The following is a 20,010-nucleotide window of genomic DNA, read 5'->3' as shown; positions in this document are numbered from 1 at the left end:
CTTTAATGGGAGCCTGTGTTACGACCGACAACACAGGCTCCCTTTGAAAAAAAGGGGGGTTACAGAAAACCGTGCACCCTGTGGTGGGCACCCCTTGATGCTTGCCACTCCATGCATGGTTGAAAAGAGAGAACCCATGGGTACCCCCACAGGCCCCAACCGGAGACCTCCGGGTGAAGGGTGGGCCTGCTACGGACCCCCAAAGTTGTATTCTGACAGCCGATCCATGTCGGACAGACCAATTCGGAAAGGTTGTCCAAATCCAACATTGTAATCACTCTGTCGGAAACGGGGTCCATAAAGACGCATGAGTCGGCTCCAACTAACTTGGTGTCTCCGAATTCCGTTCAGACGCGAGTCGGAACCGAGTCGGACAGTCCAAACTGTTTCCAACCATCGTAATTGATCCGTGAGAAATGTTTCCGAGTCGGTCGGAAACAAGGCTTACGACACGGATTCAGACAAACTGAAGGCCGTTCCGAGCCTTTCCAACCAACATGGTAATCGGCCCCTTAGTTTAGCGCAATAGGGGACTCTATTTACAAGGTGGTGTTAAGCCACCTTGAGTGGCTTAACGCCACCTTGTAAATAAGGCGAATTGTTTATTGCCACAGGAAAGTCATTAAAATGGACATTCTTGTGGTGATCAGGGCTTGGAAATATGCCTCTATGAGCCTAACCTGGTGTTTTTTACACACTCATATCTCTAAATCATAGATTTCTGTGAGTTTGGATGAAAACACAATGTGGTTACAGAATCTCACAGGCTGCTGCTGCAGGCGGTTCCATTAGCCCAGTGGATTCCTTCCTGTCTTCTCTGTAGACCGACCCACACATGGTGCTGACAGGAAACATCCATCAAGAAATTCTGCATCAGAAAAGCAAAACAATTCAGCCAAATATTGTTACAGTTTAAAACGATATTAAACGGAATTAGCTAATCAATAAATATTAATATCAAACACTTATGTTGTTGCTTACGCGGTCATACTTAAGGAACCTCTTTAGGCGTATATGTTTAAACACACTTCTTGTTGTTGGTGTGCCAGGTATTTATAGGTAATTTTTTGTGCTACAAGTTGTTACCAAGGCTTTCATTATGGTTTCTTTGTTTTTTCTTATAGGCCTATTTCCACAGCACAATTTGCCTATGATGTTGATCGACCGCTTACAAAGATTAATTTAACAAATGAAATACATTTTCCACATATTCATCAGTTATGCTTGCTCACTGGTTTCAAACCTTCCTCTTCAAGAACTGGGGATAAGACTAGGGAATCACAAGCAGGAGAGACTCCAAGGGGGCTATTTACAATGGAATGGAAGAGTGTGGCATTAGACACAAAATGCTAACGCCCCGCTCCGCCATTCTGAAAACACAGTGATGAGCATATTTACAAAGATACAGTACATTCCTGCATTTTACCTAGGGCTGGCGCTAAATTAAGCTGCCTAGCACCACTGCAGGCATCCTTGCACCATAGTGCAAGAGTGCCTGCATTGAGGGAATGATTGTTTATGTGCAGGGAGGGACACCTTCCTGCACATAAACAATCATTCATGGCATTTTGCCATTTCAATGTGTGCTGCGCTATTCAGAACACACAGAAACAAGAGAAACGAAAAGAAATAAAGCATTTCTCCACCCTTGTAAAAAGGGGCAGCATCCAAATCAATGGGTGCTGTGGCGGAATGCTCACCGCACTACACATTGCCCACCCCTTTCACACTAAGTATAGCTTTATTTACAACGCCACCTTGTAAATAAGACAAAGCCCCTTATCGCTGCTGAAAAGTCCTTAAAAGTGACGTTCTTGTGGCAAAAGAGACTTGAAAATATGCCCCCAAATTTCTCATAGAGGAAGTAAATGTGACTCATTTGCCTGTAGAGTGGCAGGGTGGGGAGCAAAGGGTGAGTAGGTGGGAAACACATTGTTGCAGCCTGAGGTGTCAAACATCCATACACAGCTGAGAATGCTAGGTAAGTGATCTTAAATATATTATTCATGTGTTTCTTGTCCTTACCAGCTCCTCCTGGGTGTTGAAGAGCGCGAGGGACCCGTTGTACGAGGAACAGAACCTCTCGCTCTCTTCCCAAGCCCCCTCCTTTCTATATTGCACAGACAAGTAATAACACCTGTTTCTACTGTAGAGCCAGTCCATGGGGCAGCTCTCCAAGCAAGGAGGCACTGGGATGTTCTGTGAGGAATAGTGTCCTAAAAGCAGAACATTTGAAAAAATCAGCAGCAGTAAGACACAGACATAAAATAAACTGATGGACAAGTAATAGCAGTGTGAATTAGCCACATGTGCTGTGCTGTGGGTGAACTGCAACAGACAGACCTTGCGTGTAGTGCACGGCGATGAGCAACAACAGATAAATGTGCTACAGCTGTTCATTGCTGTGACTGAAGTCACCGCGCTGCACACCCTGTGTTTCCCTGCATCCCAGAGCTGGGGACAGCAGAGGAATCGAGGAGTGGCAGATGGTAGTCCACCGCTTCCCCTGGGCCTGCACAGACCTGGGGAAGCTGTGAGTCGTCAGTGTACCCTGGCCTTACTTGCCTCCTGCATCCTGGGGTCTCCCCAGACCTGAGGTATCCGTGAACTGCCCCAGAGGAAGCAGAGGATTGGTGGATTAAGTGTTGGTGAGACATAAGATCTCTGCCATGATCAACAAGTTTCTGCTATGACAGAGCTGATGCCAATAACTGTGTCTGCAGCATGTTGGGTGAAGGATAAGGATTGAAAACTCATACAGATGTTGTAGAAAGATGGAGGGTAAGGGCAGCGTAAGGGAATACCTGAGAAACACCTGGTGGGCGTGAGTTCCAGGAAACAACTGGGGGTGAGGATTCCTGATGATGGTTGGTAAGGCTGAAATGCCAGTATGGGCTGTAGTACTGAAAATACCCAGGAGGCACAAATAGTGTGTGAGCTGGCTTATTGTCCCGGGGCAGTTTGGTATTACAGAAGGGGCCACAGATGCCTGAACAGTGTTTTCTTTAGTACACCTTGTACTGGTGTAGAAGCAGCACTGACTCAAATTCAAAGGGGCAGTTCCTCATTTGCACTAAAGCATGACTCCATGCACATGGGATGCACTCAGAGTGCTTTGATGTCTGCACTGGGGGCACATTTGGGTCCCTGTGCATAGTCCAGTTCAAAATGGTTGCAGGGGCTACCAGCCCCTGCTCTGGAATGAAACTGGACAAAGGAATGGGTGTAGCCACCCCTCTTTCTAAACCCTCCCATAGCTGGGTCCCCAGAGTTAGTTCATCTCCTTTCTTAGCTATAAGTAAGGAACCCCTGGCAACAGGACTTTAGATTACACCTGGGCGAAACTCTGAAACTGAATCCTGAAACTTCGACGCACTACTAAAGTCTAAAGGGCAGAGGAATCTCCATTTGGGGTCAAGGAATGACTCCCCTGCTTGGCCCCATGGACTCCAAAGTACCTGCAGCTCAGGAAAAGGATTTCCAGACTTCTCGGAGGCCGACACGAGTCCCCAGCAAAGCTGAGACCCGGTGACCTCTTATGTGTGAAGTGGAACTAGAAATCCTGGACACAGTGCACATTTGCTAGTGCATTAACTTCATGAGGATTCTTGAAATTGTGCTTTGGGGTACTTGTAGCCCAAGCCCTGAGCACCATCTGCACCGAAGATTGGGGGCTTACACTCCACGAGTGTTCCGTGAGCCCGCTTTCTTGCATTTCTGCTTGAGGCTACTTCGTGATCCCTGGTCAGTCAACTGGTGGGTCCCTGTGAAGGCAATTCTAATTTTCCTTGGGCTTGCCTGGTTGCTTTAGACGTGCCCTGACTCTCCACCACGTGGTGAGTCCCTGAGACCATGCTGGGCTGCACCGAAGTCTTTCTCTGCTTTCTGCGTTTGTTGCTGTTGCCAAGGCTTGTTGCGTCCAATCCGGGCACTGACACCGCAGCAGTCGACATCCTTTGTGGGACAGCTCGATTCCAGATCCTGGTCATCACAACGCCTCCTGGTCCTCGTGGCTGAAGAATCAAGCTCCACCTTCTTCACCTGAAATCACCCGGCATCGGGGGGCATTCGTCTATCGTGCACCTGGTGACTGGCTAGTGACCCAGACTCTGTCCCCTCTGTTTCCAGGTTCTTATCATCTCTGATCCAGGCTTGGATCCACCTGGACTCTTTTCTCTTCGATGGCAGCAGCACTTTGAAGCAGATCGCCATTGGAAACGAGGATGATTCCCGACACCAAAAGACCCCTATGCACCTGGCTTCCCTGGGGGAGGTAACTCGAGTACTCCGGTGCTCACGTGGGTGTTGGCTCTAGAACCCCTTAAGTCTAAACGGGTTTGCTTCAATTCCTCCTCTAAGTGTCCCTTTTCTTTACATTTCTAAAGGCGAGTTTCCCCATTGAAGTCTACGGCGATTTGCGGCTGTGTTTAGACACTGCACGCTTCCACTGAGGGTCCCCTGTGTCACTACCTTGGGTGGTTCCTTGTGGCCCCAGCACTTCTACCGGCTCTAGGCCTCGTGTCTAGTTAAGTCGTGGTTCTTATACCACTTTCTTAATATATGGTTTGGCATGCCCCTGGGGCACAATGTATATTGTGCTAATTTACTGTATGCTAATATGTTTTCTGTGTGTACTTTTACCACTAGCCTCATAAAGAGGCTAGTGGGATGTGTTTAGAATAAATACATATATTTTATATATATACCTGGTGTGGTTCTCCTTTCATTTGGTCATTCACGAGAATATAGACTGGTAAAACAAGCTGCTTTACATTCCTTCAAGACTTAGCCTGAAGGCTGCTCTCCACAGCTACGACTAGGATAGCTTTCTATAAAGGTTGTCTTTAACCTACCATCAATAAGGGTCGTTCGGACTGGTGCAAGGTGCCCACTAGAATAGTGGACAGCATATGCCAGGCCGACTTCTCATAAATGAGGCAACATTTACCTGTGTCATATTATAGACACAGGTGTGGAGGCAAAGAGGCCTTTGGAAGGCACAATGACTGTGCCTCACGGAGACAGTGTGCCCCCCCCCACAGTTCACTCAGAAACCAAAGAGAGCCACTCTGCCCTATAAGAACTTTTTTTATTCGTCTAACCCTACAGCTGTATTGGAAGGTAGAAACATTCTTTAAATATCCCTCACCCAATAGGGTTACCCCTTGGTGGCATGCATCTTCATTGGGTTCTTCCTGTTCTGCCATGGAACGGGTGCACAGCAACCTACAAGTATGTGGGAGCAATGATGGTATTAGGACCAATCCCGATGAGAAAATAGGAGTGATTTTTTTGGGGAAGATTTAAAAATACCTGGCTAGTAGGTAAAAATGTTAATTTATTTGTACCTCTATCCGATAAGTTTAAAATTGAGGAAAAGGAAACTCAATGGGATGATGTCTCTGGGTTTCTATGGTCGGTCAACTAGTTTCAAACCCTATCCCAAGGCTTTTCTTCAGGGCCAAGAACGCGTAGTTCCTGATACCACTGCTTTACTCTTAAAGTTCACTGCAAGCTGGTCAAACTGTATAAAGTTAATATCAAAATATACAGCACCTAATCGGTGTATTTCTTGAGAAACTGCAAAGGTACATGAAAGAGGAGAAAAGAAAGTCCAGAAAAATATGGGCCGGTGGCCATGTTGCACTTATGCTTTAAAAGTTCTATACCTTTGTGGACATTAGAGATATATTTTCCGCTAAAGAAAGTGAGCACTTCTAGGGATACCATAAGTCAGTGAGGCACAAAACACACATATATATATTTAGATATACACATATATCTTCTTTTCTCGTGATTGAAAAAAAGACATACATGTCACAAGCCTAATTAGGTATCATGAGTCCAAAACGGGGTGAGAGGGATGCCTGCACTCACACTCTGTTTCAGAAAAGAAAGGTCGTATTGAATGATGTTAACTCAAGCATGTCTAAATGGGGAATAGAGGTGCAAATTAATACCATTTTTTACCTACTATCCAGGTATGTTTAACCCTTCCAAACCCCCTCCCACTCCTATCTTTTCATCTGGATTAGTCCTCATACAATCAGTGCTCCCACTTACCCGTAGGTCATAGCACGCCCCGTTCCGCAGCGGAACGGGAAGAACCCAAAGATGAAGCATTCCACCAAGCAGTTGCCCTAAGTGCTGAGGGTTATTTAAAGAAACTTTCTACCTTCCATAACATCTGTAGGGTAAGAAGAAGAAAAAAGGTTTCCATAAAATAGAGTGACTCTCTTTGGTTTCTGAGTATGGCGTTTTGAAGGTCGAGTGCCCAGCCTCTTTCTCTTTTTCTCTCCTCTACCTTCCCTTTGTTGTTTCATATACCCCCGTTTGACCCCTTGATAAGGGAAAAGTAGGTCCCACGGATATCACAGACATTCCCCTGCAGGTGAGGGCAGTCCCTCACTGCACCGCCCTGCAGTGGATCCTTTCCCCCCTTTCCAATGCGGGCCAGTTGTCACCTGCACAGTGAAAGGAGGTTCAGTGACTTCAATCAGAGAGTCCACCTTTCATGGTGACAGGCAGTCACCAGTTCTCAGCTGCAGTGGGGACAGCCCTTTAACTGTAATATAGCGCACTGACTTGGCGTCCTCTGGTAAAGATGCACCTCGGTGCACCAGGGCTGTGCATTCTATCAGTACTATGAGAATAAGGTTCTCTTACAGATGCACTTGACAGCAATGGGTGCAAATGTTTTACAACATTTGAAATCTATTGTTCTATTTTATTTTCTAAATGTGCAGTAGGGTCATTACTGAGATGCATAAGGTGGGCTTTGTCTAGAGGGGCACAGTGGGTGAAACAGAATGGGTTTGAATGCTACCCAAATCAGTGGCAGGTTCAGGGGGTCCATCAGTGCCTGAGAACCTACCTAACCACCCTCAGCTCATGGAGACAGCTAGCTAGAACATCTTTATCAGTTAAAAACCATAAAACATATACAATACAGTTAATTTTAAACAACTTCTGTAATGAAAACAGTGTAAGAATCTCCATACAACAAATTCTCCAGATCATGGAGTCTTCATAGAAAACAATTCACCAATAATCCATGTGCAAAGTCAGCAAAAAAACAACTGCCGCTTGCAGCATGAGATGATCATATTTACAATTTGTGAGGCAGCTGTAATTCACAATCAATGTAAACTCTCCAGTGATCCTCCCACTGAGGTCATCTCACAAAGCATGTGCGGACCATCCAACTAGGGTGATCTCACAATACAGGTGTGGCCCCTTCCACTGAGGTCATCTCACAAAGCACATGTGGACTCTCCCACTAGGGTGATCTCATAATACAGGTGTCTCCTCCCACTGAGGCTATATCACAATGCAGGTGTGGACCCTCACACTAGAATCCTTTCACAATACAGGTGTGGACCCTCCCACTAGAATCATTTCACAATACAGATGTGGACCCTCCCACTAAGGTCATCTCACAAAGCACATGTGGACCCTCCCACTAGGGTGATCTCACAGTACAGGTGTGGACCCTCTCACTGAGGTTATATAACAATGCAGGTGTGGACCCTCCCACTAGGGGCATCTCACAATATAGGTTTAGACCCTCCCACTAGGGTCATCTCACAATCCAGGTGTGGACCCTCCCACAGAGGTCATCTCACTGTACAGCTGTGGACCCACCCACTGAGGTCATATCAACATCTCACAATGCAGGTGTGGACCCTCCCACTGAGGTCATCTCACAATGCAGGTGTGGACACTCCCACTGAGGTCATCTCACAATGCAGGTGTGGACCATCCCACCAGAATCATTTCACAATACAGGTGTGGAACCTCGCACTGAGGTCATCTCACAAACCACATGTGGACCCTCCCACTAATCAAGCATCCAAGGACCGGTTTCTGGCTATCAGCCGTCATCAGCCTGGATAGCTTGACTCCAGTGGTGTGGAGAGCACGGGACTCACGTCTGAGCATACCCATCCCACTCGGGGTGACAAATGCAAAAACAACACTTGATGGACAGAATGCAGAACAATGTCATACATTCACCCCAGTACAGAGATCTGGGCCTAAATCCATCGTTTTCTGGCACTCCACAACACCCTTCCACTAAAGTCATCTCACAATGCAGGTGTGCAACCTCCCACTGAGGTCATCTCACAATACAGGTGTGGAACCTCCCACTGAGGTCATCTCACAATGCAGGTGTGGACCCTTCCACCCAGGTCATCTCACAATGCAGGTGTGGACCCTTCCACTGAGGTCATATCACAATACAGGTGTGGACCCTCCCACTGAGGTCATCTCACAATGACAGGTGGGTGTTGATGACAGCATGTGATACTGTCTCCAGGGCTGGCTCTCAGGCAGCTGGTGAGTTTTTATGACAGCATGTAATACTACCCCCAAGTCTGGTTCACAGTGTGCAGATGGGCGTTTCTGCAGAGTATGGCACTGTCTCTAGGTCTGGCTTGCAGGCTGTGGGTGGGTGTTTATGACAGTGTGTGATACTGTCTCCAGGTCTGGATCCCGGGCTGCAGGTAGATGTTTATGACAGCAGGTGATACTGTCACCAGGTCCAGCTCTGTGGCTGCAGGTAGGTGTTTATGACAGCATGTGATACTGTCACCAGGTCCAGCTCTGTGGCTGCAGGTGGGTGTTTATGACAGTGTGTGATACTGTCTCCAGGTCTGGATCCCGGGCTGCAGGTAGATGTTTATGACAGCATGTGATACTGTCACCAGGTCCAGCTCTGTGGCTGCAGGTAGGTGTTTATGAAGCATGTGATACTGTCACCAGGTCCAGCTCTGTGGCTGCAGGTAGGTGTTTATGAAGCAAGTGATACTGTCACCAGGTCCAGCCCTGTGGCTGCAGGTAGATGTTTATGACAGCAGGTGATACTGTCACCAGGTCCAGCTCTGTGGCTGCAGGTAGGTGTTTATGAAGCATGTGATACTGTCACCAGGTCCAGCCCTGTGGCTGCAGGTAGGTGTTTATGAAGCATGTGATACTGTCTCCAGGTCCAGCCCTGTGGCTGCAGGTAGGTGTTTATGAAGCATGTGATACTGTCACCAGGTCCAGCTCTGTGGCTGCAGGTAGGTGTTTATGAAGCATGCGATACTGTCACCAGGTCCAGCCCTGTGGCAGCAGGTAGGTGTTTATGAAGCATGTGATACTGTCACCAGGTCCAGCTCTGTGGCTGCAGGTAGGTGTTTATGAAGCATGTGATACCGTCACCAGGTCCAGCCCTGTGGCTGCGGGTAGGTGTTTATGACAGCATGTGATACTGTCACCAGGTCCAGCTCTGTGGCTGCAGGTAGGTGTTTATGACAGCATGTGATACTGTCACCAGGTCCAGCTCTGTGGCTGCAGGTAGGTGTTTATGACAGCATGTGATACTGTCACCAGGTCCAGCTCTGTGGCTGCAGGTAGGTGTTTATGAAGCATGTGATAATGTCACCAGGTCCAGCTCTGTGGCTGCAGGTAGGTGTTTATGACAGCATGTGATACTGTCTCCAGGTCCAGCTCTGTGGCTGCAGGTAGGTGTTTATGACAGCATGTGATACTGTCACCAGGTCCAGCTCTGTGGCTGCAGGTAGGTGTTTATGACAGCATGTGATACTGTCACCAGGTCCAGCTCTGTGGCTGCAGGTAGGTGTTTATGACAGCATGTGATACTGTCACCAGGTCCAGCTCTGTGGCTGCAGGTAGGTGTTTATGACAGCATGTGATACTGTCACCAGGTCCAGCTCTGTGGCTGCAGGTAGGTGTTTATGAAGCATGTGATACTGTCACCAGGTCCAGCTCTGTGGCTGCAGGTAGGTGTTTATGAAGCATGCGATACTGTCACCAGGTCCAGCCCTGTGGCTGCAGGTAGGTGTTTATGAAGCATGTGATACTGTCACCAGGTCCAGCTCTGTGGCTGCAGGTAGGTGTTTATGAAGCATGTGATACTGTCACCAGGTCCAGCCCTGTGGCTGCAGGTAGGTGTTTATGAAGCATGTGATACTGTCTCCAGGTCCAGCCCTGTGGCTGCAGGTAGGTGTTTATGAAGCATGTGATACTGTCACCAGGTCCAGCTCTGTGGCTGCAGGTAGGTGTTTATGAAGCATGCGATACTGTCACCAGGTCCAGCCCTGTGGCAGCAGGTAGGTGTTTATGAAGCATGTGATACTGTCTCCAGGTCCAGCTCTGTGGCTGCAGGTAGGTGTTTATGAAGCATGTGATACCGTCACCAGGTCCAGCCCTGTGGCTGCGGGTAGGTGTTTATGACAGCATGCGATACTGTCACCAGGTCCAGCTCTGTGGCTGCAGGTAGGTGTTTATGACAGCATGTGATACTGTCACCAGGTCCAGCTCTGTGGCTGCAGGTAGGTGTTTATGAAGCATGTCATACTGTCACCAGGTCCAGCTCTGTGGCTGCAGGTAGGTGTTTATGAAGCATGTGATACTGTCACCAGGTCCAGCCCTGTGGCTGCAGGTAGGTGTTTATGAAGCATGTGATACTGTCACCAGGTCCAGCTCTGTGGCTGCAGGTAGGTGTTTATGAAGCATGTGATACTGTCACCAGGTCCAGCCCTGTGGCTGCAGGTAGGTGTTTATGAAGCATGTGATACTGTCACCAGGTCCAGCTCTGTGGCTGCAGGTAGGTGTTTATGAAGCATGTGATACTGTCACCAGGTCCAGCTCTGTGGCTGCAGGTAGGTGTTTATGAAGCATGCGATACTGTCACCAGGTCCAGCTCTGTGGCTGCAGGTAGGTGTTTATGACAGCATGTGATACTGTCTCCAGGTCCAGCTCTGTGGCTGCAGGTAGGTGTTTATGACAGCATGTGATACTGTCACCAGGTCCAGCTCTGTGGCTGCAGGTAGGTGTTTATGACAGCATGTGATACTGTCACCAGGTCCAGCTCTGTGGCTGCAGGTAGGTGTTTATGACAGCATGTGATACTGTCACCAGGTCCAGCTCTGTGGCTGCAGGTAGGTGTTTATGACAGCATGTGATACTGTCACCAGGTCCAGCTCTGTGGCTGCAGGTAGGTGTTTATGACAGCATGTGATACTGTCACCAGGTCCAGCTCTGTGGCTGCAGGTAGGTGTTTATGACAGCATGTGATACTGTCACCAGGTCCAGCTCTGTGGCTGCAGGTAGGTGTTTATGACAGCATGTGATACTGTCACCAGGTCCAGCTCTGTGGCTGCAGGTAGGTGTTTATGACAGCATGTGATACTGTCACCAGGTCCAGCTCTGTGGCTGCAGGTAGGTGTTTATGACAGCATGTGATACTGTCACCAGGTCCAGCTCTGTGGCTGCAGGTAGGTGTTTATGAAGCATGTGATACCGTCACCAGGTCCAGCCCTGTGGCTGCGGGTAGGTGTTTATGACAGCATGTGATACTGTCACCAGGTCCAGCTCTGTGGCTGCGGGTAGGTGTTTATGACAGCATGTGATACTGTCACCAGGTCCAGCTCTGTGGCTGCAGGTAGGTGTTTATGAAGCATGTGATACTGTCACCAGGTCCGGCTCTGTGGCTGCAGGTAGGTGTTTATGACAGCATGTGATACTGTCACCAGGTCCAGCTCTGTGGCTGCAGGTAGGTGTTTATGACAGCATGTGATACTGTCACCAGGTCCAGCTCTGTGGATGCAGGTAGGTGTTTATGAAGCATGTGATACTGTCACCAGGTCCAGCTCTGTGGCTGCAAGTAGGTGTTTATGAAGCATGTGATACTGTCACCAGGTCCAGCTCTGTGGCTGCAGGTAGGTGTTTATGACAGCATGTGATACTGTCACCAGGTCCAGCCCTGTGGCTGCAGGTAGGTGTTTATGAAGCATGTGATACTGTCTCCAGGTCCAGCTCTGTGGCTGCAGGTAGGTGTTTATGACAGCATGTGATACTGTCTCCAGGTCCAGCTCTGTGGCTGCAGGTAGGTGTTTATGAAGCATGTGATACTGTCACCAGGTCCAGCTCTGTGGCTGCAGGTAGGTGTTTATGACAGCATGTGATACTGTCACCAGGTCCAGCTCTGTGGCTGCAGGTAGGTGTTTATGACAGCATGTGATACTGTCACCAGGTCCAGCTCTGTGGCTGCAGGTAGGTGTTTATGACAGCATGTGATACTGTCACCAGGTCCAGCTCTGTGGCTGCAGGTAGGTGTTTATGAAGCATGTGATACTGTCACCAGGTCCAGCTCTGTGGCTGCAGGTAGGTGTTTATGAAGCATGTGATACTGTCACCAGGTCCAGCTCTGTGGCTGCAGGTAGGTGTTTATGAAGCATGCGATACTGTCACCAGGTCCAGCCCTGTGGCTGCAGGTAGGTGTTTATGAAGCATGTGATACTGTCTCCAGGTCCAGCTCTGTGGCTGCAGGTAGGTGTTTATGACAGCATGTGATACTGTCACCAGGTCCAGCTCTGTGGCTGCAGGTAGGTGTTTATGAAGCATGCGATACTGTCACCAGGTCCAGCCCTGTGGCTGCAGGTAGGTGTTTATGAAGCATGCGATACTGTCACCAGGTCCAGCCCTGTGGCTGCAGGTAGGTGTTTATGAAGCATGTGATACTGTCTCCAGGTCCAGCCCTGTGGCTGCAGGTAGGTGTTTATGAAGCATGTGATACTGTCACCAGGTGCAGCCCTGTGGCTGCAGGTAGGTGTTTATGAAGCATGTGATACTGTCACCAGGTCCAGCTCTGTGGCTGCAGGTAGGTGTTTATGAAGCATGTGATACCGTCACCAGGTCCAGCCCTGTGGCTGCGGGTAGGTGTTTATGACAGCATGTGATACTGTCACCAGGTCCAGCTCTGTGGCTGCGGGTAGGTGTTTATGACAGCATGTGATACTGTCACCAGGTCCAGCTCTGTGGCTGCAGGTAGGTGTTTATGAAGCATGTGATACTGTCACCAGGTCCAGCTCTGTGGCTGCAGGTAGGTGTTTATGACAGCATGTGATACTGTCACCAGGTCCAGCTCTGTGGCTGCAGGTAGGTGTTTATGACAGCATGTGATACTGTCACCAGGTCCAGCTCTGTGGATGCAGGTAGGTGTTTATGAAGCATGTGATACTGTCACCAGGTCCAGCTCTGTGGCTGCAGGTAGGTGTTTATGAAGCATGTGATACTGTCACCAGGTCCAGCTCTGTGGCTGCAGGTAGGTGTTTATGACAGCATGTGATACTGTCACCAGGTCCAGCCCTGTGGCTGCAGGTAGGTGTTTATGAAGCATGTGATACTGTCTCCAGGTCCAGCTCTGTGGCTGCAGGTAGGTGTTTATGACAGCATGTGATACTGTCTCCAGGTCCAGCTCTGTGGCTGCAGGTAGGTGTTTATGAAGCATGTGATACTGTCACCAGGTCCAGCTCTGTGGCTGCAGGTAGGTGTTTATGACAGCATGTGATACTGTCACCAGGTCCAGCTCTGTGGCTGCAGGTAGGTGTTTATGACAGCATGTGATACTGTCACCAGGTCCAGCTCTGTGGCTGCAGGTAGGTGTTTATGACAGCATGTGATACTGTCACCAGGTCCAGCTCTGTGGCTGCAGGTAGGTGTTTATGAAGCATGTGATACTGTCACCAGGTCCAGCTCTGTGGCTGCAGGTAGGTGTTTATGAAGCATGTGATACTGTCACCAGGTCCAGCTCTGTGGCTGCAGGTAGGTGTTTATGAAGCATGCGATACTGTCACCAGGTCCAGCCCTGTGGCTGCAGGTAGGTGTTTATGAAGCATGTGATACTGTCTCCAGGTCCAGCTCTGTGGCTGCAGGTAGGTGTTCATGACAGCATGTGATACTGTCACCAGGTCCAGCTCTGTGGCTGCAGGTAGGTGTTTATGAAGCATGCGATACTGTCACCAGGTCCAGCCCTGTGGCTGCAGGTAGGTGTTTATGAAGCATGCGATACTGTCACCAGGTCCAGCCCTGTGGCTGCAGGTAGGTGTTTATGAAGCATGTGATACTGTCTCCAGGTCCAGCCCTGTGGCTGCAGGTAGGTGTTTATGAAGCATGTGATACTGTCACCAGGTCCAGCTCCGTGGCTGCAGGTAGGTGTTTATGAAGCATGTGATACTGTCACCAGGTCCAGCTCTGTGGCTGCAGGTAGGTGTTTATGACAGCATGTGATACTGTCACCAGGTCCAGCTCTGTGGCTGCAGGTAGGTGTTTATGAAGCATGTGATACTGTCACCAGGTCCAGCTCTGTGGCTGCAGGTAGGTGTTTATGACAGCATGTGATACTGTCACCAGGTCCAGCTCTGTGGCTGCAGGTAGGTGTTTATGACAGCATGTGAAAATGGAACCTTACCGTAATTTTGTACATGGCACTTGGGACAGGCGGTTATTTACTTGGTTCAGGCTGGACATTATCTACAGACTCGTGGCCTTCCCTAAAATTAATGATTGGTCACAGGTATGGCCTTTATGTCCATGCGACAATCATTCTACTCAGTCCACTATTCATCTGGTTTTATTTTTTAAATTGTATGCAGCTTCGAGGACAGCATGGGTTTGACCGATTTTAAAAGTACAGGGAGTGCAGTGATGCTGCCCAGCATTGATTAGGCTACAGTTTTTAGAGAATGAAATAACTGCCTGGTGCGTAACTATGTTCTTCAAGAAGGTACTTGCACAAAGGAAAATCATGACGATGAATAAACTATAGTAGAATTACTTTTGCCATTTTTATGGTTTTTAATACTGTAGTTTTAACAATACTTGATATTTTAATGTCATTATTTTGTTTGCTGTTTTTATGCGTGTAACTTTGTGATAATATGCAATTTTGTTTTTATTCTTGTGCTTTTATGAATGTTATAACAGCAGTCGAATAAAGCTTTCCTTGACTTGACTTGACAGTGTGTGATACTGTCTCCAGGTCTGGCTCTCAGGCTGCAGGAGGGTGTTCATACAGCATGTGATACTGTAACCAGGTCTTGTACTCAGGCTGCAGGTGGGTGTTTATGCAGCATAGGATATTGTCTCCAGGTCTAGCTTTCTCACGAACATATCACAGCGCCCTCCTTCTGAAACTCCGGATATCCATTCGCAGCCTCTTTGCAGACTCCGGACCTCCTTTTCTTCTGTAGGTAGTAAAACCTGTCGCACTCTCCTCTGCACTGTGTCCCTTAACATCTGACATGAACCACAAAATGAGAGATGTGGAGGGCGAGGAGAGCGGTGGAGGGTGAGGGGAGCGGTGGAGGGTGAGGGGAGCGGTGGAGGGAGAGGGGAGCGGTGGAGGGAGAGCTGTGGAGGGTGAGGGGAGCGGTGGAGGGAGAGCTGTGGAGGGTGAGGGGAGCGGTGGAGGGTGAGGGGAGCGGTGGAGGGAGAGGGGAGCGGTGGAGGGAGAGGGGAGCTGTGGAGGGTGAGGGGAGCGGTGGAGGGAGAGCTGTGGAGGGTGAGGGGAGCGGTGGAGGGTGAGGAGAGCTGTGAAGGGTGAGGAGAGCTATGGAGGGTGAGGGGAGCGGTGGAGGGAGAGGGGAGCGGTGGAGGGAGAGGGGAGCTGTGGGTGAGGAGAGCTATGGAGGGTGAGGGGAGCTGTGGAGGGAGAGCTGTGGAGGGTGAGGGGAGTGGTGGAGGGTGAGGTGAGCTGTGGAGGGTGAGGTGAGCTGTGGAGGGAGAGCTGTGAAGGGAGAGCTGTGGAGGGTGAGGGGAGCTGTGGAGGGTGAGGTGAGCTGTGGAGGGAGAGCTGTGAAGGGAGAGCTGTGGAGGGTGAGGTGAGCTGTGGAGGGTGAGGTGAGCTGTGGAGGGAGAGCTGTGAAGGGAGAGCTGTGGAGGGTGAGGGGAGCTGTGGAGTGTGAGGGGAGCTGTGGAGGGAGAGGGGAGCGGTGGAGGGAGAGGGGAGCTGTGGAGGGTGAGGGGAGCGGTGGAGGGTGAGGGGAGCGGTGGAGGGAGAGGGGAGCGGTGGAGGGAGAGGGGAGCTGTGAAGGGTGAGGAGAGCTATGGAGGATGAGGAGAGCTATGGGGTTTGAGGAGAGCTACGGGAGGGCGAGGGAGGGCGAGGAGAGCTGTGCAGGGCTGAGGAGAGCTGTGGAGAGAGAGCTGTGGAGGGTGAGGGGAGTGGTGGAGGGTGAGGTGAGCTGTGGAGGGTGAGGTGAGCTGTGGAGGGAGAGCTGTGAAGGGAGAGCTGTGGAGGGTGAGGGGAGCTGTGGAGGGTGAAGAGAGCTGTGGAGGGTGAGGACAGCTGTGGAGGGTGAGGACAGCTGTGGAGGGAGAGCTGTGGAGGGTGAGGAGAGCTGTGGAGGGTGAGGAGAGCTGTGGAGGGAGAGCTGTGGAGGGTGAGGGGAGCTGTGGAGGGTGAAGAGAGCTGTGGAGGGTGAGGACAGCTGTGGAGGGTGAGGACAGCTGTGGAGGGAGAGCTGTGGAAGGTGAAGAGAGCTGTGGAGGGTGAGGACAGCTGTGGAGGGTGAGGACAGCTGTGGAGGGAGAGCTGTGGAGGGTGAGGAGAGCTGTGGAGGGTGAGGAGAGCTGTGGAGGGTGAGGGGAGCTGTGGAGGGTGAAGAGAGCTGTGGAGGGTGAGGACAGCTGTGGAGGGTGAGGACAGCTGTGGAGGGAGAGCTGTGGAGGGTGAGGAGAGCTGTGGAGGGTGAGGAGAGCTGTGGAGGGTGAGGAGAGCTGTGGAGGGAGAGCTGTGGAGGGTGAGGACAGCTGTGGAGGGAGAGCTGTGGAGGGTGAGGAGAGCGGTGGAGGGTGAGGAGAGCTGTGGAGGGTGAGGAGAGCTGTGGAGGGAGAGCTGTGGAGGGTGAGGAGAGCTGTGGAGGGTGAGGAGAGCTGTGGAGGGTGAGGAGAGCTGTGGAGGGTGAAGAGAGCTGTGGAGGGTGAAGAGAGCTGTGGAGGGTGAGGACAGCTGTGGAGGGTGAGGACAGCTGTGGAGGGTGAGCTGTGGAGGGAGAGCTGTGGAGGGTGAGGAGAGCTGCACAACAAGGTATCCTTAGCCCAGTTCTCTAGACCTCTTGTTCTGTGGTAGTAACTGAAAGCAGCTGCTTATTAACCTCTCCCCAGACAGCATAGGTGTGTGCACCACAAGCACCCCCTGCCTCCCCCCTCCCATCCATCCCCAGCTCTCAGGTATGAGGAAGAACTGCGCCTGCACCCGTCATTACCTGACCTGTCACAGTCGATAATGAACAATACCACAAGCTTGGCTGGGGGAGTTTGGGGGTCGTGTGTGTGATAGCATCAGCCTCCTCTTGCGCAGGCTCTAGGACTAATCTCTGACGTCATGCACTTTATCAGAGTCGGAGACTTACCGGTCAGTGCAGCCAAGGCCACCACCAGCAGGAGTAAAAGTCCACAGACAGCACAGAGCAGCACTCGGAAAGATACAGTCACTGCAAGAGAGGAGACAGAACAAGGGGTCAGAGAAGCTTCTGGTCACAAGATACAAGGAGAGGAACTGTACAGGCGGGGCAGGTACAGGGATTACCTGGGTACCGTTACTCAGAGGATCGGAGGAATACAGCCTATGACCTAGAGCTGTGGGGCCTGACGTCACAAGTGAACTCAGAAACCTCGATGCTTATAGGAGTTCAAGACATGGGCCCCCGGAAGCACAGGGCATGTGGAGGGGGATGCTACAGGATAAGGCAGGGTCAGTATTTTGAATTTCTATCAGTCTGGGACTAGAGTCTTATGTATTTGGCCTTCGTGGTGCTAAAGAGATGGGCCACAAGCTGTCCTCCGTATAACAAGGCACAGGGATCCTACAGGAGGGGTGATGGGTAGGTACATGGCTTAGCTGGCTCGACCACACTCAGAGAGCCTAGAAGCAATCCAGCCAAGGACCTTAACGTCTGACATCACAGTTAGACTCAAAACTCCTTGGTCTTCTTAGCACTAGACGGAAGACACCTTGAATCAAAGTCGTGAGCATGACCCCGGTAAGAATGCCTTCATTTGCATGTGCGTTTAATTAAATTTTTTAATTTAAAAGAATTTATAAAGCGCGCGTATGCCATGCGGCTTCATGGCACTGGTGAACACTAAAACCAGAAACAGGGGAGCAAGAAGATTTTAGGCTGGGAAAGCTTTCAGGAAGAGAAAGGTTTTAAGTGATTTTCGGAACTCCATATAGGAGGCAGCTGAGCGTAAGGCCAGCGGGAGGGAGTTCCAAAAAAAGGGGCCAAGACAGAAAATTTCAGGCCCCCCCATCTGGCTCTTCTTGAAGTGGGGAACTGTCAGAAGGCACATAGAGGAGGAGCGCAACTCCCTAGTAGGGTGATAAGCTTGAATTGCCAAGGAAATATAGGCAGGCGCCGTTGCCGCTCGGGCTTGGAAGGTGGTACAACCTAGTTTGAATAAAGCCCACTCCTTAATCGGCAGCCAGTGAAGGGACTTCAGTAAGGGTGAGGAGTAGTGAAATTTGGGCAGCCCGAAAATCAGTCAGGCCGCGTGGTTCTGAAGTGACTGAAGGCGCTGGAAGGCATAGGCGGGAGCACCGTTATACACGATGTTCCCATAATCTAGCCGAGAAAGAACCATCGCCATCAGAATCAGTTTGAGGGCAGGGACAGAAAAGAAACGGGAGATTTTCCGAATGGTTCAGAGCATAAAAAAGCAGGAAGACACGACAGAACTAATCTGGGAGTGAAGGGTGAGTTGATGATTGATGGTGATACCCAGGGTTTTGACAGAAGGAGAGGGTGAGGGGGGGAACCTAGAGACGGGGGCCAAAAGATGGGGGACCAGGGACTGCCACTGCCGCCGGTCAAAACTAACTCAGTTTTATCCGGGTTGAGTTTCAGATGGTTGTGATTCATCCAATCCCGGATAAATAGCATGACCGACTGAAAGGAGTGAACACCAGATTGGGAAGGGGAAAGGTTAAAGATCAGCTGGAGGTCATCGGCGTAATTGTACACCGCGACCTCCATCTGTTGCAGAGCAAGCACAAGGGGGAGGATGTACAGATTAAATAGTAAGGGAGAAAGGGAGGACCCTTGAGGAACACCACACTGAACTTCTCACGGGGGGGCTGAAAAGTCAGCTAGATGGACAGCCTGAGTGCGGCCGTTGAGGAAGGAACTAATCCAGGCAAGAGTCGAACCCCCCATACCCGCCGCCCTGACACGGGATAATAAGATGGAGTGATCAACCGTGTCAAAGGCAGCGGATAGGTCGAGGAGGACGAGGGCCTGGGAGGTGTTAGTGTCTAGTCCTTCCCTAAGCTGGTCCATGACCGAAATGACCACCTTCTCGGTCGAGTGTAGGGGGCGGAAGCCAGACTGGCAGGGAGCAAGATAGCCGCTGTCCTCCACGAAGGAGCTCAGTGTCTGGGTGACATGAGTCTCAAGGACCTTACCCAAAAAAGGGAGGAGCAAGATCGGATGGTAGTTAGCAGGGGAAGAAGGGTCAGCCCCTGTTTTTTTCAGAATAGGGATAATGGCGGCTGCCTTATGGGGAGCAGGCACTGTGCCTTGACATAGGGACTCGTTCAGAAAAGTCAGAGGTGGCAGGTAGGAGTCAAAGAAAATTTTTTGCAGGACATGGGCCGGGCAGACGTCGGCTGGGGATCCTGACTTAACACGGGCCAGGAGGGGAAGGAGAGACTCCTTGGTTAAAGGGGGTATGATGTTAATTGTCGACCTATTAAGCGGGGGCTGGGGATCAGAGAAAGGGGGGGGGGGATGTTGGATTTAATCAGAGCGACCTTGTCAATGAAATAGTTATTGAGCGAATCACACAACAACTGAGAAGGAGGAATTTTGGGAGATGTCCTGTCAGAGGAGGCCAGCTCACGCACTATGGCAAAGATTTCCCTGGGCTGGCTCTCAGCGGCAAGGATTTTCTCAGAAAAATAGTCAGTCTTGGCCTGTAAGATGGCGTTTTTATATTCCTTACATACAGTTTTGTAGCGGGCATTGCGGGAGGGGCAGTAAGCAAGCCTCCAGGCGCTTTACGCTTGGCGCACCTCCAGCTTTTTTGTCTTAAGGAGGGGGGAGAACCATTTATTTGCCTCATGAGCGCGCCTAACAGTGACACGTCTCAGAGGGGTTCTTGATCACAAGCTCTCGAGAGCCAGCCATTGAGCATGGCTACTTGGGACAATGAAGGGGCGCC

General features: G+C 50.4%; 1 protein-coding gene across 2 annotated transcripts in view; it reads right to left on the bottom strand.

Moving 5' to 3' along the window:
• Positions 1–20,010, bottom strand: part of LOC147663026 (C-type lectin domain family 2 member L-like) — a 104,903-nt gene that overhangs the window by 33,565 nt on the left and 51,328 nt on the right. For both annotated transcript variants that reach the window (XM_086950721.1, XM_086950720.1), the window contains exons 3-5: positions 17,202–17,282; positions 2,026–2,216; positions 765–868 (exon numbers count right to left, since the gene is read on the bottom strand). In XM_086950721.1, the coding sequence (XP_086806847.1) occupies positions 765–868; positions 2,026–2,216; positions 17,202–17,282 (376 nt within the window). The remainder of the gene's footprint in view (positions 1–764; positions 869–2,025; positions 2,217–17,201; positions 17,283–20,010) is intronic.

Source organism: Lissotriton vulgaris, unplaced genomic scaffold (genome assembly GCF_964263255.1).
Source record: "Lissotriton vulgaris unplaced genomic scaffold, aLisVul1.2 SCAFFOLD_2054, whole genome shotgun sequence".
NCBI classification, from domain to species: Eukaryota; Metazoa; Chordata; class Amphibia; order Caudata; family Salamandridae; genus Lissotriton; species Lissotriton vulgaris.
Note: the sequence above shows the minus strand (reverse complement) of the source record. Positions and strands in the feature narration are given on the sequence as shown.